At 41.4% G+C, this 26,766-nt stretch overlaps 1 protein-coding gene across 1 annotated transcript in view; it reads left to right on the forward strand.

Annotated features, from left to right (window-relative positions):
* The window catches only part of thsd7aa (thrombospondin, type I, domain containing 7Aa), a 165,526-nt gene that overhangs the window by 66,415 nt on the left and 72,345 nt on the right, over window positions 1–26,766 (forward strand). The window contains exons 2-3 of the mRNA XM_034545361.1: window positions 23,696–24,330; window positions 24,676–24,881. Coding sequence (XP_034401252.1) covers window positions 23,696–24,330; window positions 24,676–24,881 — 841 coding nt within the window. The remainder of the gene's footprint in view (window positions 1–23,695; window positions 24,331–24,675; window positions 24,882–26,766) is intronic.

Here is a 26,766-nt window from a genome sequence, read left to right on the forward strand (position 1 = left end):
TTTTGTGCATAACTGGTTGCATGAAGAACACAGGAAAATGGATTATACATTCTGTGTATTAATACATTTATTTAAAAAAGGAAAAAAATGGATTAAGCATCAAGTCTGTGGATTGCCAAAGAGCGTGGCAGCAGGGTTGTGCCAAGGGAATTATACCACTAAGGCTAGATATATCCCCCCCACACACACACACACACACACACACACACACACACACACACACACACACACACACACACACTCCTCGCACTCTTCTTCCCGTTTCTATATGTGAGAAACACTTCTGACTGGGAGTGATGAATCTAAATATATCATTGGCAACGCGTTGGAGGCAAGATTGCAGTGAGTTTATGTTGGCTAATCAACACCTCTTCCATCCATCCATCCATCTACCAACTCACCTCCATAAAGCCCTCCCTGAGGTGCCACTGTACCCCATCTGCTCTGTTTACTGCAATTAGCCTTAGTAGAGGACATGGTGCAGCAGCAGGGGGTCGCTTATTCTCCCAGAGTGCCTTTCTCATTCTCTTTCATATTGTCTTTAATAGACCCCATCTTGGCATTCACATGAATTCTGAACGTGACATTCATGTATATGTCGATTAGTACACAACATGTACTACTCCAAACTGATTCATGCTGTTTTTTACTCTAAGTTTCACATGTCTGGTTTCATTATCAACATATTAATTAAGGGTTCATAATGTGGGATGGAATAACCTGTACCAGCTCATTCAGTAAATTCAGCATTAAAACAAAATTAAAAAAAGTGCACTCATAATAACGAAAATACTTTTCACGAAATACTAAATGTTAGCAAGAAGGTCCATATATATAGTACAGCAGGCTTCACCTGCTATCAATTACATGTACAGATCAATTTATTTACATAAGAAATAAGAAATATCGATCAAGAGGGTGAAGTCCCTGAAAGTAATCTGAATATTATAACATATTCTAAATGGGCCTTGGGTTCTTTTCTGCAAGAATAAGACACTATATGGACACCAATAAATATTTGTTCTTAAAGTCTTGCATTCCCTTCCACACATCTCATTATTGACTGAAAATGAACACAATTAAAAGAAGTCACTCCCTCGGTCTTCTTCAATTCAATTCAGTTTATTTTGTATAGCCCAATATCATAAATTACAAACTCCCCTCAGAGGGCTTTACAATCTGTACACATACGACATCCCTGACCTTTGACCTCACATCGGATCAGGAAAATACTTTTCTTCATACAGTTAAGATCCTTAACGATATCGCACAAAGACACACAGGCTGCGGCTTCCATTGCAGTGGATAAATCTCTTTTGGCATGGATATTCATTTAAACTGTATTTAGAGCAGATTCTTCTGAGCTGCTGGCCAACACATGGAGAGGAAATGCTTTTTTACCCGAAGATTAGTGTGAAGATTGTAGTATTTCTGCTTCTCCTACTACTAATTCTTTTCTAAATGTATTCACCATTTTAGGCGGCATCCTGCCACCTTACAGTAGCACGTGGCTTTTCACACAACGTACATTTAATGCTTTTAACTAATATATATTTGAAGCTGCTTTACATTTTTTTGGATTAATCTCTAATTCTGCAATTAAATCGCTAACCCTGGTTGCTGGAGTAGTTTTAACAGTGTGCTGTTGTTTAGTTTATAGTAGGTATTTTATGCACTGCTGAATTTTGCTGCACGTGTATTCATAATGAGCAAGTGTGTTATTGTGTGTGTGTGGACTCCCATCCCCCACATGTCAGCATGAAGCTTTTATTGAAGAGTATGCCCCACAGGCTGGTTGGCAGACACAGACAGGAGATGACAGCTCTTCCTGAAGACGGAGACACATGGTGACCAGTAGTGTTTGTTTGGGTCTTGCTCATATACTGTATTGTGTACATGTAAACATTAAATACATATAGACAATACAGAATATGACTGTTATGCATGATACAGTAGGACATAAAACACACATGATCAAGAGAGTAAACCCATTTGTTGTTCTGGTTCTAACTGAGTGAAACCTGCAGTATTGACAGGTTGTTTACAAGTGATGAAGCGGTGTCTCCCCTCTGCATGAGGGGTGCAGTCAAGCTTTACTCTGACACTGACTTCGGATCAGTACAGCGGGGGACACACATTCACATGTCGTACGGCCCACAATCACAAATTTGTAGAGAGACACAAAAATGAAGTGAGGAAACAGCAGCAGCTTCTCACAACATGTCACAACAATCTGTTTACGACTGTTTGTCGAGCAGCCGTCCGTCTTCATCCCCTGCAGGTCATATTAGTGATGTCATACGGAGTTTAATCAGAAGAATGAAAGATAATCGCTTTGCTAATTGTTTAGCTTTTGTTTTGTTTTTAAGATTTAGGAACTTATTGTGTTGCTGCTGAAGAAAGATTGTTACAAGAATGATAAAGCGTATTGTTCGTATATAGTTGGTTGTTATGTAATTTTTATTTACTTGTAGTTTTTTGTTGTTGTCTAGTAATGTGAGGTAATGTGTAACTTGTAAAAACTTGAAATAAAATGATTGAAAGAAAAAATGATAAAGCAATGTTAATTATTTTCTTAATTAATTGTCTTTATGTTTCTCACAAAATAATGAAAAATAACCAATAAGAGTATCGATAAGAGTTCTAGTATGGATAAAATCCCAACAATACATAGTCTTTCTTACTGTTGCTAGTTTTGGATTAATAATGGAAAGCAGCGATGGGTGAGGATTTGCAGAATATTTATTTTGGTCCATAAAGCTGTCATAATAGTCATAATTAGTATTTAGTCTAATGTTAGCTAACGTTATGTTAGCTAACTAACTAACTAGGACAGGACATTCTTCTTTTTCGAAATGTTTGTTTGTCATGAATACTTTCACATAGAATACATATTACGTGACATATAATATCAATTTCGAAAAATTACATTATTTTACTGTGATTAAAGGCATCAAGCAATCAGATTGTGTGGAACAAACATTCAAAACGTACACACACCTCCCGGTCAACCTTGACAAAGACCTTGCAGACCAGAACCACTACTTCCAACAAATACACAGCGGAACGGTTTACTCAGGTAAAGGAGCTTACAGTAACTAAGGATATGAAACAATTGACCTTAGACCTTAGACCGACTGTCAGACACAGCTCAGGGTTAATATTGCAAAAGATTTTATCGAAAAAGTTTTTCAATTTTTCAATTCAATTGAGTTAATTTTGTGTAGCGCAAAATCACAAATTACAAATTGTCCTCAGAGGGCTTTACAATCTGTACAAGTACGACATCCCTGACCTTTGACCTCACATCGGATCAGGAAAAACTCCCCAAAAACAGAAAAACCCTTAGACAGGGAAAACAGTGAAGAACCCTTCAGGAGAGCAACAGAGGAGGATCCCTCTCCCCGGATGGACAGAAGCAATAGATGTCATGTGTACAGATGAACAGTGTTACAGAGTTACATAAACACATTACATGAATATGACAGAAATGTATGAATAATTAGTAGTAGGCATGGACCACGATCCAGACCTCCACAATCCATGAAACACAAGGAGGAAGAGAGGAAGGGGTGGAATCAGCAGGGCCATGGCAGGAGGCCGGCCCAGCAGGCAGGAGGCATCGCGAAAGAGGCCGGACTAATGATGTCCAATGGACCCTGTGAGGCGAGAAGGCACAAAGACTCTGGGGAAGAAGTCGAGTTAGTAATGTGCAATGGAGAGACATAAAGGAGAGAAAGAAGAAGAGAGAGGTGCTCAGTGTATCCTAAAACATCCCCCAGCAGCCTATAAGCCTATAGCAGCATATCAAGGGGCTGGACCAGGGCAAACCTGATTCAGCCCTAACTATAAGCACTATCAAACAGGAAAGTCTTAAGTCTATTCTTGAATGAGGTGACTGTGTCTGCCTCCCGGACTGAAAGTGGAAGCTGGTTCCATAAAAGAGGAGCTTGATAACTGAAGGCTCTGGCTCCCATCCTACTTTTTAGGACTCTAGGAACCACAAGTAGCCCCGCATTTAGTGAGCGCAGCTCTCTAGTGGGGCAATATGGTACTACAAGCTCCTTAAGATATGATGGTGCATCACCAATCAAGGCTTTGTAGGCTAAAATATTTGCATGCGAGTATATTGCATTTTCATGTTGTTTATGTGTCACATACTTGGTGTGTGGCATTAAAGGTGATGAGCTTAAACATTCTTCATATAAGGAATCTGAATATTTGTTACTAAGCTTCCATTTATTATGGGGTCAGCACTGCTACCTATAGCTAAGTGGCTGAGTGATAAGCCAATAACAAGTCAAACACAGCATCGGCAGATCATATTTAGCATTGGCACGTGTAAATAAGAACTCGTACCTGTAGGGAAGTGGTGTATGAAACGATATAACGGTAGTTGCATAGATACATCCAACAGTGACATATCTCTCAGAATCCACACCAGCCAAGAGCGGTGCACCGTCAGCTACTCTACGATCTCGGCATCTGATATTTTCTTTCAATGGGGGTGATTTTGCTTTATATTTTCCGCTCACTCTATCCATTTATAACACTAAAGGTAGACTAAATATATATATATATATATATATATATAAAAATCTAAACCGCATTATATTTCTGGTTCTAATACATTGTGATAGGACAGCAATGGAAATTCTAGCACTACTCTACCTAGAGCCATTCAGTACCAGATAGCAATGTGGGGAGGGGCATCTTCACTAAGTCAATATAGCCTAAACCTACGAATCTTAGCATACATATTGCCATACATATTCAGGCTGCGTACACCAAACACGCCACACAGCATACACACTGTGGTAAAATGATTCCCACACTCTCTGAACTGATAACTTAAACAGTTAAGTGTCATATTGCATTTCATTTATGTTTGCCATCATCCAGGAACAACACAGCCTGATCCCTGCTTTGAATAATTCATCAGTTACAGTATGCTGCCAGACATTGACTGGAACAGGAGACGATTTTAGAGCAGCACTGTCAGAAATGGCAATGAGGTTTTATTTTTGTCCCATTATACTTCAAGGTGCCTTTGAGGTAGCCACTTTCCTGCATCAGTGGCTTTAAATTCCAATGCAAAATGTTAAAACAGTGTTTGTTGATGGACTATTTCTGTGTTAAAATGAACCTAAAAATATGTATAATCTGCGTTTGTGATACGTCAACTATGCAATGCACGAGGCTGTCCACTCACTGGCAGCCTGACTGATTTACAAGGATGAGGTATGTGTGTGTGCTCACTGGCACAGTGGCCCCAATCCGCTGAGCTAATGCTACGAGGCAAGGCTGTGTCAGTGCACACTGTGCTCATTGTAGAAAAGACTCTGAAAATGAATCTATGTAACTGTACAGTACCTTTCTACTTATACCCGAGACAATAATACTACTGCTACTGCTTTGGCTACTGCTACAACTTTGGATAAAGCAATGAATATGTTTAAGCTTTAATATTTTATATTAATGAGCTTTCTAAAGCAAAACTAAATAGCTAACCCATTGCAAACGGACATGTTTTTACCAATTTCAACTAGTGTTTTAACCAACATTGTGTTTGCCGATTGTTTTCATCCTCCAGGCCCTCTTAGCGTTCACCTTTTCACACTCTCCCTAATCACTATAGTTCAAAGCCAGTTAAAGGCTCCATCAGAAGAACTAGAGAAGGGGGCCTTATAAGCCTTTCTTCATTCATCGATCATCAAAGTCCCGTGATCCAGGCCTGGAAAGTCGTTGAATTTTAAATCTTGTCAAAGGAGATTTTGATTCAGAGACACACTGAAGGGCTGGCTGTTGTGTGTGTCATATCCGAGCCCCTGGGTGCTGTGTGGGTGATGCTGGTGTCTACACCCATGCAGGGAATCTCCTGGTATCATCGTCTCCACCCCGCTGTGCTCATCGAGCCGAGCAGCCCTCACCTCCACCTCGCAGCCAGTCTGGCTGCTCTGATCAATATTCAGAGCTTTTTAGGAGGGCTTTAATGTTGATTCGGAGCAACTAAGGCGCAGCATGCTCATTTTTATGACCTTGTCGTACAGATATTCGTCATTAGTATTCAAAGCACAGTGGATCAGTTCTATCTGTTTTATTACTGTCAGTTAAAAAAACCTGTGGTAAAAAATTAAATAATTATGTTTTTTTTCCTATCTGTAGTAACATTTTCGTGTTCTTATCTTAACTTTCACAGTGGGCTAGCAGCAGTGCCACATCAGTTCAGCAAACACTCTTCAGAACACAACTTCAGAAAACTAAAAATGACAAACGTGAACCGGGTGAATGCCAACTGATAAGGTCTGGGGAATAGGGATGTGGGGATTGATCCATTTTGCCATAAGTGAGGTTAAATAACTCTGATTCCTAAGAATTGAAGAAGCCACGATGTCTACAGTGTCCTGATTCCTGCATTGAGACATGTTGTGTGTGTGTGTGTGCGTTAAAATCTCTTCTAGCTCAAGTCCAATCAAGGCAAGTGTTGTTTATATGTGTGAGAGTCGTGCCACTGCTCTGCAGCTTTGAGAAGAAGAGTTTAAAAAATGTCAGATGGAATCAACACTCCAGCCGAATATGTGCCAAAAAAAGTGAGAGCAAAGGATATAAAAAATGACCCCGGAGTTATGTGAGCCAAGGATTAATAACACAGTTTAACCATCATAGTGTGACATAACGTTTTACTGCTGACAGTAACAAAATGTGCCCATCATCAACTTGCCCATCCTTGATAATGCTGCTCTGTGAACAACACACATCATTATCAACTATAACGTAGGTACTGGTACAGAAGTTCCATTTAGATTGATTGTGGTGCCTTCAGGCTCCATCCATCCACACATTATCTGTAAATGCTTATCCTGTTCAGGGTCATGGGGGGTGGGGGGGCTAGAGCCGACCCTAGTAACATTGGGCGAAGGCAGACTACACCCTGGACACAAAGCCAACCCAGAGATAACCAGCCACACTCCATTTAGAGTCTCAATTCACCAACGCTGCATGTCTTTGGACTGTGGGAGGAAGCCAGAGAAGCCGGGCCCCTCTTGCTGTGAGGCGGCGGTGCTAGCTACTACACCACTGTGCAGCCCTGCCTTCATGCTCCATTCAGTAAAAGTGATTATTGGACGACAATGAATGATAACGTAATCATTAGGTGTTCAAATGTAATCTTGTAAAATGACATTTTGGTGAGGAGGAGAAGGAGTTTATAGTTCAGTAAAACTGGCAGGGAAGTGAGATGAACAGAGTGAAAACATTACCTTATCAGATAAAACAGATGTTGAAAAGCTGCATCATTTATATATATATATATATATATATAAAAAAGGAAAATAAATCGCAATATATGTACTCAGCATATTCCACATCTTTTTAAATAGCAATACAAATGTAAGGATCATTTATTGTCACTTTCCTGTGAAACAGGGATGCACAACATCTCGTCCCACCAGTGTCCTGCTCTCTGACCGCTAGTGGAGTAGCCGTAGGTCGGAGCTGGGTTAGCTTAGCATCCATCTCGGCTCTCCTCCCTGGGGCCGTTTGGTGGTGTTTGGTCCGGCTGGTTGGTCGGCCGTGCGTGGTTGCATGTTCTCCCCGTATTCCAGCTACCTGAAGGTTACGTCATACCAATTGCCCTTAGGTGTGATTGTGAGTGTGTCCGCCGAGTGCTAGCCAGGCTACCTGAGATAGGCTCCAGCCCCCCCCCCCCCCCCCCCACGCTTAATATCATGAGGTGTTACAGAGGATAGCTATAGATTCTGATATTGTACTGTTATACAATAGCTGCAATAACACATTTAAACTAATTGCATATGGATGGGGAACGTTCCACTCAATCACCCACAGAAGCTTTGAAGCCCAGTGATTAGTTTGTTAATTAATTTTTAAAGATGTCTGAGTTCTCTGGTTTGCGGATCGGGAGAGAATAGCTCATCTCATGTCTGTGTATTAAGCACCGACTGGTGTCAGGTTATGGTTGGACACGCTTAGCATTAAGGCTGGAAGCAAGAGGTAATCGACTGTTTCTGTCCACAGGGAAACATAAGAAATTATTATTGTAAGAGCTTTCTATCTCTAAATTCTGATGGCTCAGAACTGCTCACGTCATCAAAATTATCATATATGTGCATTTTTGTAAAATGTAATATAGACATTGATTGGGTGTTTTCTGTGACGTTATGTGTCTCTCAGTAAGCAGACACTCCATCCACCCTCCTTATCCGTTGTCTCATCTTACCTCACTCCCAGTGACATTTAAGCAACCCCCCCCGCCCCACACACACCCACCATCATCCCTGCCACCCTTTGTTCCCCACCAGTCTGCATAAGGTTCGTCTCTATCCTGAAAATGTCATAGAGAAAAATCCTCCCACTTTCATAAACGCTGATTTCATTTGGTATTGCCCCCACCTACATGCTTGTTTAAATATTCTTGTTGATGTCAAGAAGAGGCTGAATGATCTTAGCTGGCTGGTCATATATCTAATAGATACCTGCAGTTATTAGCCATGTGAACATGTATTTGCATGAAAAGATGAATAGTTGTATTGAGTATGCAACTCGTAACAATGCAGCTTTTAGGAAATTGTTTGTTGGCTTCCAGTGATTTAGTCATGAATAGTTTACGGCAAATAAAACAAGATGAATGGGGTTTGACAGGGTCCTTTTCTCCTTCTTGTGTCAATAAAACACGTTCAGAGCGATAACTCATTGGATTTTCAGTTTTGAGGATATCTTTCATGTTTGCTCAGCTATAGTAGTTAGTTATGGTAGAATATCAAACAATTACTTTGTTCACAAGTGCTCATTGTGTATTACAACTTGTTGCCATCATTCCTATAAGCAATCAGCTGAGCAGTCAGGTGATCAGACAGGTTGTCGGCAAACCCCCAACACAGTCAAACTTATGTGAAAGTAAAACCAGCCACACTGGCTTTTTTCTTTCCATTTTATTGTTCCAAAGTTTGTGTACTTTCACACAGAATGCAAATATAACGTGGTGAAATATATTATATATATTGAACAAGGATTGTTTTTCTGAGCTTTTGCGCCCCGAATAAAGTCATCAACCACAAAAATATTCTAAACATACACTATAGTGTAAAACAACAGTGACGGTAAACTTTATTAATCCTTTTCAGCTTGACAAAGGCACCTTTCACAATAAAAGCTGGTTTACCAAAGGGACCTAAAATTGGAAACTCAGTAAAATCGCTTACAGTAGCTCAGGCTCAACAACAATGGACCTCAGAGAGACTGGGCCAAGATCTCTCTACTGCATTGAACCTTTTTAAACCTTTTATTTACATGTGGTTCAACTGTATATATTATATCCTATCACCATGTTTCTTCCTTTGTCAGACGTTGTTTAGGAGCAATTTCTCTCGATCACATTATTGGATGTATTCACATAAGTACATACATTGTTTTTTAAATCACTCCATTAAAATCTGTACAGTGGGAGCATTTGCCCATAGAACATGCCATTTCCATTCCATTATACTGTACACATGAATAACACAAAAGTATAATTGAGACGGTTCTTTTATACATTTTGTATGTGACCCAATGGCTCAAATTGTTGTACATTAATAAGTATATCATTTAACTTTTGAAACATCTGTTGACGGGAAAAGTGTTTTTGGGCCAGAGGATGCAGCCCCGTGTCACAAGGACAATGTTCAGTGCCCCAGGACAGTCAGGAAGTCCTTTATAGAGAGAGTCATAATCATAAGAGTGTTAACTCAAACCAAATGTTTTAGCAGGATATCACTGTAGTTGCCATTCACAGGTGAACTAATTAATCAAATTACAACATTCTTATCTGGCGATAGGGTTGATGATTTATAGACTGAGTTCATAGATAGCGGTAGCAACCTGTCAATCCCAAAGTAGCCCCGCCCCAAAAGCATACCCTGCTTTATGGTCTATTTGACTCTAATTGGACCATCATTTACATGTTTTGAAGAAGACTTGAACATAGAGATTGAGATCATAAACCCATGTTTACAATGTTTACTGAGGGAATAAATCAAGAGAGAAGTAGAGTCATTTACTCATAGTTCAATGACAAGTTTAAGACACTTCCGCATTGGTTTCACCCTTCAGAACTCAAGGTTGCTACCTGATTGAGCTTCAGTGTGGCAATGCATTGTGGGAAGTGCTTTTTGCATGCAATTTGTATGATAATGTTAGAATGACGGGTGGTAAAGAGAAGGTAGAGCAGGGCATAGACTGAAGCCACTGTTGGCATTTCCCATGTTGGCAAGCAGAGTCTTATAATGACATCATGACAAGTGGATTAGTGCCAGTCTTGACTGCAAAGCTGGTGACTACAGCTTCAGCCACCAAGCTCTTCTCACAAACACCCCCTGGCTCAAACTTTGTCAATCGTATTTCTTTTGCCACCCCCATTCCTTTCTGCCTCATCCTCAGGGACTGTATTTCCCCATGTTTCCCTGCCAAATCCAATCATGTTAGCCTCTCCACTTCCTGTTCCTGGCTGACTAATGCCTTTTCATCTAAAGGGCAGATTTCACGAAAAAGTCACCCTGCTGTCTCCTCTATGATGCCATTCGTCCTCTCCCTCTCCTCCCAATCGCTATGTGTCTCCTCCTCCTCCTCTTCCTCCCTTGGGCCTGCTATTTTTCACGGAGAAGCCCTTTCAGATCAGCCTCAGCCGGGCCCTCAGGTGTCTTGATAAGGTCGGCGACCACTCAAAGCATGATGCTTCTTAATATTTTCTCACTCCTGGAAGATCATCCGTCAACACGGACACACCAAATGTTATTTTTTGTCCAAATAAACCTAAGGCCAGCCATGAGGAAATTGTTCTCAACAGCAGCTTTGATTGATTTTTAGATTCCTACAGCATCCACACTAATTCATATTTCACATTTCCTTTGTGTGGCTGCACATCAATTATTTCAGTTGAACATTGAAACATTTAGGGCAATTGAATTTCAGAGGAGGAATATCCAGATCCAATAGTCTACGCCCGGCAGAACCCTTCGGTCACAGTGCTGTGTTCACGCTCACCAAAGGAAAGAACAAAGGAGAAATCTCGGGGCTGACACTTTTTAGTACGGGGGGGTTGTTGTCAGCTGCTTCCATGGGGAAACGCACAAGGAGTGATTGTGTTCCGTGGAGCTCAATGTCACAGCACACATGGTCAGTTGGTGTGTTAATGGCGAGCAGGCCTGCGGAGGAGGGTGATGGTTAGAGCCAGCGATAATAATAATAATAATAATAATAATAAGAACTTTTTTATTTATATAGCACCTTTAAAAACAAGGTTTACAAAGTGCTCTACGTAGAAGCAAGGCAAAACATAACGTAAACATTTCAGAAAATACAGGAGGCAAAGGAGACCATGCCATATAGGCAATGAACACAATAGAGGAATAGAAAAATACAAATACAAAATAAAGCAGAACAGACAAACTAAAATAGGGGAAACAAAGCACTGCATAAAAGGACGACATCACTATGTGATGGGATGTTATGACACAGACTTATCTCTGAGGAGCAATGTTACCGTCTGGCGTCATCTAACCCTGTGGAGGCCTGATGAACAGCACGTTACTGTAGCCAAGGAACCACATGGTTCCACTCTTACCCCTTTTTGAGGGAGCCCATCAAACCATCTGAACAATCATTAAGGATGCTGCTGTTAAAACTACTCCACCCTTTATAGACTCATACATGAAGAACACAAAAAGCGTTCCCTTTTTTAAACACAGCGAAATAGACCCACTCCTTTCCCTCTGCCAGTGGACAAGTATTTAAGTTTGTTTCTGTCCCGTTTGATGTCACGAACAAACAGGAAGCTGTAAGTAAACAGTTGAAAGCAGAATAGAGGCCAGTGAGAAGCGGTCGCATGGTAGATTGAACATGAAGCAATCAACAGGACAACATGCACAGCCCTCTCGTTCCTCTGCGGCTAACTGTCAAAGGAAACCGTCTTTAACATTCCCATTATGGAGTAGCATGAATATCAATTAGTAATCATAAGAGAGGCACACACGTGTGTGTGTGTGTGTGTGTTTTCTTCTGTGGCTGTGAGTGGGTGGCAGTGTGTAATTAATCCTTTTGAAAACACTTGAGATAAATGTGCTCTTATCTCTCATATTTAGTCAGATAACTAGCATCTGCTTTCTGCTTGAGTAGCGTAGTAGCATCAACTACACTTCTATGAGTCTGTGTATGTGCACGCCTCCTCTGAAGTGTTATGTGTTGTTGTTGTTGTTGTTGATGGTATACATGAGGTAGCATCCCGATGAGTCAGTGAGCTGGCGAACACGCTGCCCTCTGCTCGTCTTCACTGAGCAGCAGACTCAAGAAGTCATATCAAACAGCTCAATCATACGACTGGCACAAAGAACTACAAGAGTTTGTCGGCTTTGTAACTTATCTTAAATATTGCAAACATGTGTTGTACTCTAGTGTCTCCGACCTCATTTCAACTAAGTAGCATTTGCAAAATCTGCCGTCTCCAGCCGATTTGTGTCCGTGTTGATGGACAAACGATATCAGGTTCATTTGAAAACAAACTCAACCGACCAAAATACTTTACGTCTGTTTTCTCTCGTCTTTTGGGATATATCAATAAAACAAAATGTCGCGAGCAGGGGCACAGCTACATTGACCCATCACAAACCTGAGATAAAGCGGCTCAACATATTTCTGTCTGTGACGTTAGTCTTTAAATTAGCACTTTTCTACGTTGTAACGCTGCCTCCCCTTTTCTTGTAATTCAGTGAAGTAGTGTATGATTTCTATAATCAAAATGTAATTGTTGCTGCCCTAGTTGGTAGTTGTTGTTGTTCTGTGGTCTGTGTCATAGAAACTCTAGATAAAGGGCTTAAGCAGCTTTCCGTTTCACTATAATCTCCATTAGAAGGTGATCTAGTGGTTTGTCCTTTTGAGCATAGAGACATCTGTATGATACTAATGTGCTAGTGCACATTAGTATCATACAGTTCTGTTACAGCTCATAAAATGCTCCACTCACACACACCTACCACTGGTGCACATGTTTGTTCTTTTGAAAAGAAGCACTTATTTGCATTTGTACTTAAAATAATAAAATCAATGCTGGCATTTATGCTTCAACATGTATAAAGGTGGTGTCAATCTAGGAAGATGATCTTGCTGAATATAACGTGTTTGTATCATACATTTATAAACAGAGCATGTTTTCTGCAATAATCCCAAATACCAAAATGTTATTTTTGGTTGTTTTAATTTTTTAGCTTTTTTAAAGGTTAACGCATGTGAACAATGAACACATGAACACATGAACAATGAACACATGAACACATGAACACATGAACACATGAACAATGAACACATGAACAATGAACAATGAACACATGAACACATGAACACATGAACACATGAACAATTAACACATGAAACATGAACACATGAACACATGAACACATGAACACATGAACACATGAATAATGAACACATGAACACATGAACACATGAACAATGAACACATGAACACATGAACAATGAACACATGAACACATGAACACATGAACACATGAACACATGAACAATGAACAATGAACACATGAACAATGAACACATGAACACATGAACAATGAACACATGAACACATGAACACATGAACACATGAACAATGAACAATGAACACATGAACAATGAACACATGAACAATGAACACATGAACACATGAACAATGAACAATGAACACATGAACACATGAACACATGAACAATGAACACATGAACACATGAACAATGAACAATGAACACATGAACACATGAACACATGAACAATGAACACATGAACACATGAACAATTAAAACAACCTCACACCCAGGACATGGTCTAACCTCACATCCAGGACATGGTCTAACCTCACATCCAGGACATGGTCTAACCTCACACCCAGGACATGGTCTAACCTCACATCCAGGACATGGTCTAACCTCACATCCAGGACGTGGTCTAACCTCACATCCAGGACGTGGTCTAACCTCACACCCAGGACATGGTCTAACCTCACATCCAGGACGTGGTCTAACCTCACACCCAGGACATGGTCTAACCTCACATCCAGGACATGGTCTAACCTCACATCCAGGACATGGTCTAACCTCACACCCAGGACATGGTCTAACCTCACATCCAGGACATGGTCTAACCTCACACCCAGGACATGGTCTAACCTCACATCCAGGACATGGTCTAACCTCACACCCAGGACATGGTCTAACCTTACACCCAGGACATGGTCTAACCTCACATCCAGGACATGGTCTAACCTCACATCCAGGACATGGTCTAACCTCACACCCAGGACATGGTCTAACCTCACATCCAGGACATGGTCTAACCTCACATCCAGGACGTGGTCTAACCTCACATCCAGGACGTGGTCTAACCTCACACCCAGGACATGGTCTAACCTCACATCCAGGACGTGGTCTAACCTCACACCCAGGACATGGTCTAACCTCACATCCAGGACATGGTCTAACCTCACATCCAGGACATGGTCTAACCTCACACCCAGGACATGGTCTAACCTCACATCCAGGACATGGTCTAACCTCACACCCAGGACATGGTCTAACCTCACATCCAGGACATGGTCTAACCTCACACCCAGGACATGGTCTAACCTTACATCCAGGACATGGTCTAACCTCACATCCAGGACATGGTCTAACCTCACACCCAGGACATGGTCTAACCTCACACCCAGGACATGGTCTAACCTTACATCCAGGACATGGTCTAACCTCACATCCAGGACATGGTCTAACCTCACACCCAGGACATGGTCTAACCTCACACCCAGGACATGGTCTAACCTTACATCCAGGACATGGTCTAACCTCACATCCAGGACATGGTCTAACCTCACATCCAGGACATGGTCTAACCTCACATCCAGGACATGGTCTAACCTCACACCCAGGACATGGTCTAACCTTACATCCAGGACATGGTCTAACCTCACATCCAGGACATGGTCTAACCTCACACCCAGGACATGGTCTAACCTCACACCCAGGACATGGTCTAACCTTACATCCAGGACATGGTCTAACCTCACATCCAGGACATGGTCTAACCTCACACCCAGGACATGGTCTAACCTCACACCCAGGACATGGTCTAACCTCACATCCAGGACATGGTCTAACCTCACATCCAGGACATGGTCTAACCTCACACCCAGGACATGGTCTAACCTTACATCCAGGACATGGTCTAACCTTACATACAGGACATGGTCTAACCTCACATCCAGGACATGGTCTAACCTCACATCCAGGACATGGTCTAACCTCACATCCAGGACATGGTCTAACCTTACATCCAGGACATGGTCTACCCTCACATCCAGGACATGGTCTAACCTCACACTCCAGCTCGTTCACTTCGCTCGTCTTCTGCCAATCAGCTTGTAGCTCCTTCACTTCGAGCTAAACACTCAAAATCACGACTGTTTGCTGTGCTGGCTCCTCATTGGTGGAACGAGCTCCCCATTGACATCAGGACAGCAGAAAGTCTCTACAAACTAAAATACATATTTTTCGACTATACCTTGATAAGGGAAGGTAGGTTAATTGACTTCGCATTGGAAGTGTAAAGAAATTGAATGTTTTTGGGAACAAAAATCGCAGACCTTTTACTAAAAACGCTTGCTGCTTGAATTTCTGTTATGTACGAATGGACAACATTCCTGCTATCAGCAGCTGCAGTCCAAAATTGATTGATGAATCCATATGGATGTATCTATGATAATTTCAAAAATATGAAAAGAGACAGCTGCTGGTCCTTATTGAAATTCTGACCTAGGCAGGAAAACACAATACAAGTCAGTACCATCTGTTCATGTTTTGCTTGAGGTCTGTGTTACAATAAACAAGCAGCAGTCTGCTCTGTACTGCTTTAGTGAAGCTGTTTTTCATGTAGCAGCGAGACGCCCCAAATGAGCCGTGTAATGTTCCTTCCTGGAAGGGATGGCTTGCTATTCTGACAAGCCTTATGGAAGATGCATGAACACTGGTTTGTTTGAGCTTCTGGTGCTTCTCCATACCTTTATCTAATTGTATCTATGTCATTGTGCTCACTATGCTCTTAGGTTAAGAACTAAGCACTGTCTAAGGGATTCAAGGATTCAAGGTTTTTATTTGCAATTGTGCCTTGTCCAGACACATTAGAAATCTTGTGCAGGGCTCTCCGAGTCAACAGTTCAGAAATAGCACTGTAATAAGAAGGAAAAAGACAAATACAAAATATAAAAGAAAACACTAAACACTAAACACCACAGTCTTTCGTAATGCTTCATAAAGCCCCCGCCATGTGAGGTCTGACTCTTCCAAATTGACCAATTTCAGTCGCATTGCGCTGTTGTGTTTGAAAGGCTGATACTGGGATTCTGTGGAATTGTTTTAATGCAATGCCTTCCATCAAGCTGGCAGGTGGTCTTTGGTGACCTTGGGACCAGGCAGACCACTGTCCTGTCACTCACACACACGCTCTTCCTTTGATTATGGCGTCTGTAGATCAAAGCCCAGAGGCACTGAGCCAGAATCGGTATACAGCTAAACCTGAAAGCAGTTCACCCTGAAACAGACAGCAAAGGTGGGGAAGATTGGAGAAGACAGACAGTGAGCTGCATTGAAATATGATGTATGAAACACCGTTTCCCACAAGTGAGGCAATGCCTACAATAATGTGGATACATCTAAAACAGGGTTTTTTTTTTCACTCCCGCATTCAGGTATTCATTTTTAGGTTTTTCATTCTCTGTGACACAGATGTCAATGTTGTAAACAAAAAAAGGTGTTAAAAAAGTTAAAATATCTTCTCTTCCTTTCTACACGTGTGCTGGTTATTAAACAGATGCACAACGTTGTGCATTGGCCTCATGATTTGTTTGAGAGTGGAACCATGTTTTTCGTTTCATCATAATATGATCAGCATGTCTTGTGTGTCATTGTGCATGAAGGAATTAAAGAAAAAAACAAATAAACATAGGGTAACAAAAAGAGAATGCATGAAAGACACAGCTGCAAGAGGTCATACTGAAAGCATGTCTGTAAGAATGGTGAAGAATAACACCGAGACAGAGAGGCCAGAGAGAGACTATAAACCAGTTAGCTTGTAGGTCTGCAGTGAGATCAGTATCACATTGCTTTCCCTTGGGCCTATGAGGCATGGTAATTCTAATTTTGTGAAAGCTGCCAGGAAGTGCTGTGTAATGCACACAGAGAAGCACCAGAGGCTGGCAGAGACGATTTAGGGCTATTAGGTTCATTAGGTTGGGTAAAGTCTGTATGACCAATCCGCTGCAGAATATGGAGTCTTGAGGTGGTACAATAGCCCAGCATAGCAATGTGACATAGGAGGCAAAATAGCAAAGCAACCAGCATACACAAATATAGTGTTGGCAGACACGACATGTAGCAACGCTGACGCTACTACTTTACCTGCATTTCCCTGACGTGGTTGGGTAATCTGCACATGAATTCAGAATCTGTGGACATTCGGACAAGATTTTGGTTTTGGAAGCGTTCTGGTTGTCACTTTGGAGCCTTTACTAGGGGTTACATAGGGTTGTCTCCCACACCACTTTTTACATTTCGTGTCGAGTATCTGAGGGAACGTTAGCTAGCTTACAATGGCACAACACATGTGTCAGATACCTGATGATGTGCCATGATATAATATTGAAAATTGAAACTTAACTGACCAATGAATTTATGCGTTTCGATGTGAATTGTTGCTTTGTAAATTAACAAATTCTTGGCAGTCCATCGGATCCATAGGCGACACCAGCCTCAGCTGAAACAGATGCGTCATGTCTCCCTATAGCTTATTTGTTTCATGGCTGTCAACTCAAAGGCCGGGAAGGGCAGAGCAGTGGTGTGGGGGTTGACACAGCGCCACTGACGCACTGATGAAGTTCAGGTGTGGGGGTTCGAGGCACTGAAAGGGTGCGTTGCAGACCAGAAACACAGAGTGAAGTCAGTGGGTGAAACACATGCAAAAAGCACCTCAGTGGGTCAAGGACTCCATTGTAGGAGCACTTTATGTCAATCATTTCTTTTTCCAGAACAATAAGACAAACATACGAGAAAGGATTCAATCATTTGCTGGCTGTTTATCTTTGCAGACGGCCTGTTATTATGGATTTACAGCTGAATAACATTTCTTCATTTCAGTGTGTTAGGAGAATATTGGCTCCATATGAGGGCATCCGGTGGTTAATGGTAACCTTTTCACAGTCCCTTTATCATAGACATGTGTTCAACATATGAATACAGATTGACTGCCTGCTGCCGCTCTCATTTATCTCGCCATTCCATCTAAAAGCCACTGGTGGGATGCACATCTCACACTGGTTTCCATTATCTCCTGTAAATGCCAATGCCAATCTTCTGTTTGGCACCATGGGAAAAGCAGGAGGGAGACCAGGTGGGAGGTCCGGAGGTGGCAGGTTAGGGTGTGTCCGAAAAGTGCAATCTCATTATTGGGGAGCGAAACAATTTCACGCAGATCTAAACGTTCTTGTGATGGCAAGCTACAGAGGAGATACACCTGTTGAGAAGCTTTGTTCTGCTCCCCTGTGGCCTGACAGCTATTCTGAATACTGGCTCTAAAAGTGTGTTGCAGCTGTAAAGACATCATTTACTTCCTTCAGAAATGTTTTCACTATATTGATTTGTATCCATCTGCTGAGCAAGTAACTCAAATCAAAAACAAACCTAGAAAGAAGAACATTTATTTTGATGTGAAAGTCAGGGGATCTCAATGTTGTGACACTTGGCGGATGCCGTGCAAATTGAAGCCCTCTCGAGGCCCCGACCAACTGCTGATGGGAGCCAACTCGCTCTCCCTCCCAACCCATCAGCCATTTCACCATCATGGCAACTGGTGTTGTATGAATAATAATAATAATAATAATGCATTTAATTTATATAGCGCTTTTCATAATACTCAAAGACACTTCACATAATTAAAACATCCTAAAAGCTAAAACTAAATAAATAAGAATAGCTAAAATACAGGTAAAACAAAATGAAGAGCTACACATCTGTGCAGGGCGGGGAGGAGGATCCGTAAACATGGAAAGGACCGCTGTTTATGTCCCTTTTGAAACGACGACAACTCATTTTAATGTAGTTTTTTTTACGTACCAGTCGTAGTATTTATTGTAAGACTTATTTTAATCCAAACAACAATCTATTTCTAAGGCTAACCATGCTTTTGTTGCCCTAAAAAATCAAGTAGTTTTTTTTGTGCAGAATTTAACCGAAAACACAAGTAATCTATGTTTGTAGTTTATTTTGAAAAGAGGGTACATGTATTGAGCGGAACCTGTACGTTTCCTGTGAACACAGAAACTTATTATAAAAAGACACCATGCATGTAATGAGGGAATTCCCGTCTGAATTCAAGGGCCCATTGTTTAAGAAATGCAGTCACCATGTTGCTGCAGATGTATCACTGTGAGGGGCCTTGCAGGACAGGAAAGCTTGACAGACGTGGCAACAGTAAGTGAGTGGGATGGGATTTAGCAAAAGCTCTAATATGGTTTTTAAATCCGAAGAACCCGGGAAACTGGGCTGCTGGGTTTGACAGAGGCCACTCTGTATTTGATACTGTACCAGTGTTCTCAGCACAAGCCACCAGTACTTTAATGGTGCTGATGTGGGGAGCAGAGAAGCTCACAGTAGAGCCCTAGGGCAGAGCATCATAGGCCTGTGTGGGGGACTGTGGGTACCAGCAGAAGTTGACTTCTTTTGCTCTTTTTCTTTTTTCTCACTGGTCCAATCAGCCCGTTCATCCACCTTCTGCCTCTTGTTATTGATGTTAATATTTAAGACTTTTGCTTGTATTTACTTTGTATTCATGTCTTACTGTTTATCCTCCCTTTTCCTTTTTCCTAAAAACATCTGCTTGTCATTTATAGTTTGATGCCATGTTCATGTCTTATATCACCCTTTACAAATATAAATGTAGACAAAACTGTTTAGGAAAATTCAGACATGCATATTTAAGGGACACTGTCCCTGTTTACTTTTGCAGAGATTGAGTTAGTTATCACTGTTTTTATAGTTATAGTTCTGCATTAGCATTGACCGTAATGACAACAGATCTATTGTAGTGAAGAGTGAGAAAGTCTTCTTGGAGATAACACTCATTATTCCAAGATGATCACCAGCACTGCTGGCCTTGAAGTCACATTATGTAAATAGCCAAAATTAGCTTTTTAATTATGAAAAGTTGTGTTAGCGGTTCATTAGCAAGTAAAGACAGATGCATACGGTGTATACATTGGCTGCAACTACTGAATCAAAGTTAGATATTAGATTAAATGTGTAAACTGACAGAAATGGTGGCTTTGCATTAATTTTTGCCTGTTTGGTTTCCAGCAGACTGATTTTTTTCCCCCACTCGACTGCTCATAATTATAATCAGATCAATATGCAGTGGTAGGCAGAAATGTGATAACCTTTCTCAGGAAGTTCAAGTGATAGGTACTAGTACTAGTACTTCTTCGTCCTCTTATGCTGGACTGAGGGCAGAACGGATGCTAAAGAGACTCCTTCTTGCCTTTTGAGGTGCGAGTGGTATTACAAGGCAGGATGGGCTGGGGCTAGCTTCTTGGGTGGCTACTAAACACTTAACTACGTGTTTAGTAGCCACCCACAGCGAGCTTAGCACAGCAGCTTATTTAAAGCTCATGTCTCATTTTGTATTATACGCGTGTTAAATACAGAATATATATGACCTTTGGTGCTGTCAAAACTTTGACGCTATTTAAAGAAAAAACAACAGTAATTTGTAATGTCAACTGTAACTAATCACTTTTGCTATCGGGCAGCTATTAAAGTAATTCTCTTTAAGTTCTCCTTTATTTGCAATGAACAGAAACATAGCTCTGCATGATTTTCAAATCTGTAGATGTGGTCAGTGTAATATTGGCATTACTGATGGGTGTTTGTGGTATGAGGATGGAGGTGGGGTGTGAATGGATGTGTGACATCCCTCCTTGTTGGCGCAGTGCCCTTCATGCCTCCTGGCTCCTCTCAGTGGGTGATAGGCGATGTAGGCCAGCGTGAGTACAACCATCCTCATTTTGTTTTTTACGCTCACCATCGGTCTGGAGATAAGCGTGTCATTCAGTGGCATGTTCATAAATTACCCCGAACACCTGCGTGGAGCTTAGACAATACTGCCTGCCGGGGAGGTAATACTTCATGGCTATAAACACGCTGGGCCTCTTTAGAGTGCTGGATATGGATGAATGCTAGAGCCATGCTGTCTACTTAGCCTTGCAGCATGTAGCCTTTTTTCCTTTATTGTTGATTACAAAATGAATAACGTTGTTTTTCATCTCTGGCCTCTCCATCTCATTACTGACAGAATATTAAATGTTGCATCAAATGAGCGGTGTGCCTCAGCAATCCTATTCTCCTGTGGTGTATTTGCTCGTGTCCAGCCAATGACGCTAATGGCAGCTGGTCAGAGATGCCAGATCTGTGACGGCAGCTGTCTCTTGTGTCTGGGGCAGTTTTTTTCTCCCACTATTGATTTGTATTGATTCAAACCTCGAGCCTGCAGCTGTAAGCTAATTTTGCCTGCCGGTTCTTCCGTTGACATTTTCATTGCTGTATCGCAGCTTTATTGAGTGCAACCATAAAGCACTGTTTAATGCAGCCTCTACCTTTATACTCTGAGCACAATATAAACAGTTACAGCTGATTTTGTTTTCATGGCTACTCTGCCTGGGAGTTTTATGCAGGCAGTCTGGCAAATCACACTATTGAACACAAATTCCGATCACAGTTTTGAAGTCCTCTTTCAAGTCACTTAAGCTGGTCTGCAGGTTTGGTCGATCCATCAGTTTCAATGGATTCATTCAACGGGTTGACGTGAAGATTTGCACAGACATCCAAGATCAGGATGGATGAGGTCTGCTGACTTTGACTTTTTCTCTTGTGCCCCCATTAGGTTGACATTCTTGGTTTCGATTGAAATACCTCGACAACTATTGAAAAGATTGACATGGAATGTGGTGCAGATATTAAAGGTTCCCCAAAAAAATGTATTATAATGACTTTGGTCACCCCCCACATTACTATCTAGCGCCACCAGCAGGTGAACGTTTTTTCTTATCTAGTTAAATATTTCTTCATCATGGCATGCCACAAAGATTTGTACAGACATCCATCTTTAATGATCTTGACTTTTCTTGCCAAGAGAATGCCAAACATATTACACATATATGTTGTACTTCCTTTTACACCCCAAAAGACTGTAAGCTGCACTTTTAATTTACTAAAAATATATCCACACAAATAAACTTTTTGTTCACTCTCTAACCATAATTGCTCCTGCTACAACCACATTTCCCCCTGGGGATGAATACAGTATACATCTATCTATCTATCTATTTATCTATCTATCTATCTATCTATCTATCTATCTATCTATCTATCTATCTATCTATCTATCTATCTATCTATCTATCTAAACATGTTTATTTCACAATTGGAATTGTAGGAGGGGCAGTAACCTTAATGGATCACATGTCACTGTCTAATTAATAATAAGTTAATAAGTTTTCTACACTCTTTTTAACCAGTTAAACACAATCAAATCCACCATAATAAGGCCTATGGTTCACTATGTTTTAACCAAGAGGTCATTGGCAGAAATACCTATTTGTGGATTATTTAGGGACTGATTTTGAAATACTGAATTATTATTATTATTATATTATTGTTTTTTTGCAACATTTCCCAGAGGTCTTTTGTCAACATAACGGTGCACGGAAGGATGGGAAATCTTGTCCCCTACATGTCCTGTTTTTTTTATTCATGATTGCTTTATGTAGGCTTCATTCTGTGGAAAGTTAATGGTGCCATAGGTCATTTATATTTAGTTTTATTTGTGAGTGTGTAATAGTTATTAATTGATCTCGATATAACAGATACCATTTTTCAACTACAGAATTGTTTTGTGGTCATAGTATAGAACACTCTGCAATCTTATAGGCGCAAAATAGTTATATTGTGATCATGGGAAAACCTCATGATTGATGCTCTGCTGACTCTGGACCTACACAGGTTCCCAGCATTGTAACTTCAGATATGGCTAATGATAGCAAAGGCCATTCATCATATCAGTTAATTTTTATGTTGTATTGATTGAGTCTTTAGCTGCTCTGGCTCTCCAGCTGCTGCGCTCCTAACAGGGGTTTTGTGTCGAAAGTCAATGTTTACTTTATAATTGCATTCTCATAAATCCAATGGAAGTGCAATCACAGTATTGCACTACAAAGCACTTAGGCGAAGTAGAAAGGCAGTCATGGTGTCTTTAATAGCACTTTAGAACTACAAATAATACTAATTCTTGGCTTTTTTGCCTGTTAAATAATAATAATAATTCAGATTGATTGATTACAACTTACTGTTCTAGGCTATTGCTTATGGTACTTACACAAATGATCACTAGGAGATCTAGGATCATGGGGACATCTCTGCCACAAAGTCAGGCAGGAACACTGCAGGAACTCCAGCAGTCAGCTGATCAGACAGGTTTATCCTGCTTTACTGAACCACACTATGTGGATGATATACAAGCAAAGTTTGACCTTTCCTTGACTTCTCTTTTGTCTTACTCTTTACAGGTCCGTGGGGCCGTTGCATGGGCAGTGAGTGTGGACCCGGTGGCAGCCAGAGCAGGGCGGTATGGTGTGCCCACTCTGAAGGCTGGACCACCTTGCATACCAACTGCAACCAGACAGAACGGCCTGACAACCAGCAGAGCTGCTTCAGAGTGTGCGACTGGCACAAAGATCTGTATGACTGGCAGCTCGGTGCCTGGAATCAGTGTGTCTCGGTGTCGATGCGCAGCGCCGGGGTGCAGCGCCCTGCTGTGTGTACCCGGGGAGAACAGGGCATCCAGACCCGTGAGGTGGGCTGTGTCCAGAAAGCGGATGCCGAGCCAGCAGAAGACGCAATCTGCGAATACTTTGAGCCAAAACCACGCCTAGAGCAGGCCTGTCTTATCCCCTGTCCCCGGGACTGTGTGGTATCTGAGTTCAGCCTGTGGACTCACTGCTCTAAAACCTGTGGGATGGGCTTACAGAACCGGATCCGCTTTGTTCTGGCTCCGCCACTGTTTGGTGGGGCATCCTGCCCAAACTTGACTGAATTTCAGACATGCCAGCCAGGGCTCTGTGAGGGAAAGGAGAGCCTTTACAGCCTCAGGGTGGGACCATGGGGGCCCTGCTCTGTCCCAATGCCAAGGAAAGCCAGACAAGCTGACAAACCACCCAGAGATAGTGACGAACCATCCAAGGAAACTGATAAACTTTCCAAAGAGGGTGATAAACAGTCTAGAGAAAGCGAAAAAAAGGCAAAAGGGGGTGACAAACAGTCCAGAGAGGGTCTCAAACTGTCCGGTGAGGGCGACAGACAGAGCAGAGAGGGTGACAAACAGCACAAAGAGGGAGACAAAAGGTCCAAAGAAGGTGATAAACTGTCCAGGGATGGACACAAACCATCCAGACCCAACAGAAAATTGGGCAGGGAAAACAGGAAACCAGATAGGCCATCCCGACAGGCGGACAGGCCCAAACGACAAAAAAAGGGTAAAAACAAAGAGAAGAAAGAGAAAATGAGAGAAAAGGTCAGGGAGAGGTTAAGGGAGAGGGGTAAGGTGAAGGACCCCGAGACCAGAGAACTCATCAAGAAGAAGAGGAACAAAAACCGTCAGAACCGGCCAGGTGGAAAGTTCTGGGACCTACAAGTCGGCTACCAGACCAGAGAAGTGACCTGTGTTCATAAGAGTGGAAATGTTGAAGCTCTCAGGTAAGAATGACTCAACTATGTTTCCTAATATGTCGTCTCAAATCTACAATGATGCCTTTCTATCCAATGCCTTTGTGTGACTGTACATTTGGTATTGTCGTTGTTTTCTCCAGAGGCTAGTTTACATTCTAACTTGGTTTTGGTCATTGTAGTAAGACTAGAATAATGGTTCCATCTGTGACTAGCCTACATCCTGCTGTAAGCAGTCAGTGGATGGCCCGTGGTCAAAAAGGGAAATGTTTGGGATTACATGCCAGAGTTATGATTTGGTATGTTAGGGATTTTGTGTCCTCCTCATGCCAACATTTGCAAATGTAATCAGGACATTTAGTTTGTTGATCGTCATCAGATGATCAGCAGACAACCTTTGAGTGTGGCCAGACATGCTGTGTGACTTGACTTGTTCACAGAATACTGACTAACAGATACTGTGCTGTACAATATCCTGTTTACCTTTCAGTGTACATATTCATTGCAAGCCGTTTTAAACCTAGACAGGAATTCTGTTCTTATTGGACCAGAAGTCCTTTATGTAGTTTGTCAAAAAGTACACAAGTGGTGGTCTTTTGTTTCTAAATCACAGTCCCTAACCTTCTGTGTTTTATTTTCCTCACCTAAATCATAGTTTCATCATTGTTCATTTGCCACAACTACAGTCTTTCCTTAAACATACATAGGTGCCAAGATGGTGTCAGGGTTAAATTAAATTAAATACAATTAATTTTGTATAGCCCAAAATCACAAATTTCTAATTATCCTCAGAGGGCTTTACAATCTGTACACATACGACATCCCTGTCCCAGGACCTCACATCGGATCAGGAAAAACTCACAAAAACTCCTTTTAACATGGAGAAAAAAGGAAGAACCCTTCAGGAGAGCAACAGAGGAGGATCCCTCTCTTCATGATGGACAGAAGCAATAGATGTCATTTGTTTAAGGTTCTATCCATATATTTGCAACATAATCCGTTTGTTTCTAGCCAGGCACCATGTTATTTTTGTCTACTTTCTATCAGATTTGAAACCTAGTTGCCATGCACAGATGGGAAAAATGTGTTATTTTAGAATAGTTAGAAATGTCATTAAATGCCACTCAACCAAAATGGCCCAAAATAAATACACAATATTTCTTAATTAACTGACTTTTTATTTTATTTGACATTTTAGATAGTATGATGAAAAAGGGAGACAATAATATATATAGTTATCCTGTTCTGTACATGTCATTGCCCTTTGAAGAGCTCGTACTGTTAATCTTGTTGACATATTATCACAGGGAGGGATGTGCCTTGTTTGCTTGTGCACCGTCAGAGCCTTGTGAGCCCGTTGCAGCTCAAGGGCTTCACGTGTCAGGGCTCATAACACTCAGTTAAACCTTGAAAGCCTTCAGTTTTATCTTTTGTTTCTTTTAGTCAGGGCTAATTGAGATTATTCCAAATTGTACATGAAGACTTGAGTTTAATTAGAGAGTTGTTAACGATAACCATGAATAATTTATAATCCTACAATGCATGGCCTCCGCACCGATGGTCGTAACAAGAATTGCTGTCCGTTGACGTTTGGCATTGGTGAACATCATTTCATCTATTCTACCTCCTCAGTACATAGAGCTTCTCCCGCCTCAATAATGTGTCTCAATACATGTTTTTCTCAAGCTAGGTCAATGTCCGTGCAACGTCTGAGAGCCACATCCTTTGTTAGGAGATGGATGGCCTCATTCTGTCTCGCTGTGCTTGCTCGGCTCTAATAGAGGCCACAGAGCAGCGTCCATTACATCTTGTGAAAATCAAGGCACAATGTGTTACATTTGCTTTTAATGCCTGGGAGACGGTCAGAATCCATAAAACATTCAAACTTCAAGCAAATGCCACTTGTCATGTTACA

Source organism: Cyclopterus lumpus, chromosome 11 (assembly GCF_009769545.1).
Source record: "Cyclopterus lumpus isolate fCycLum1 chromosome 11, fCycLum1.pri, whole genome shotgun sequence".
Taxonomy (NCBI): domain Eukaryota; kingdom Metazoa; phylum Chordata; class Actinopteri; order Perciformes; family Cyclopteridae; genus Cyclopterus; species Cyclopterus lumpus.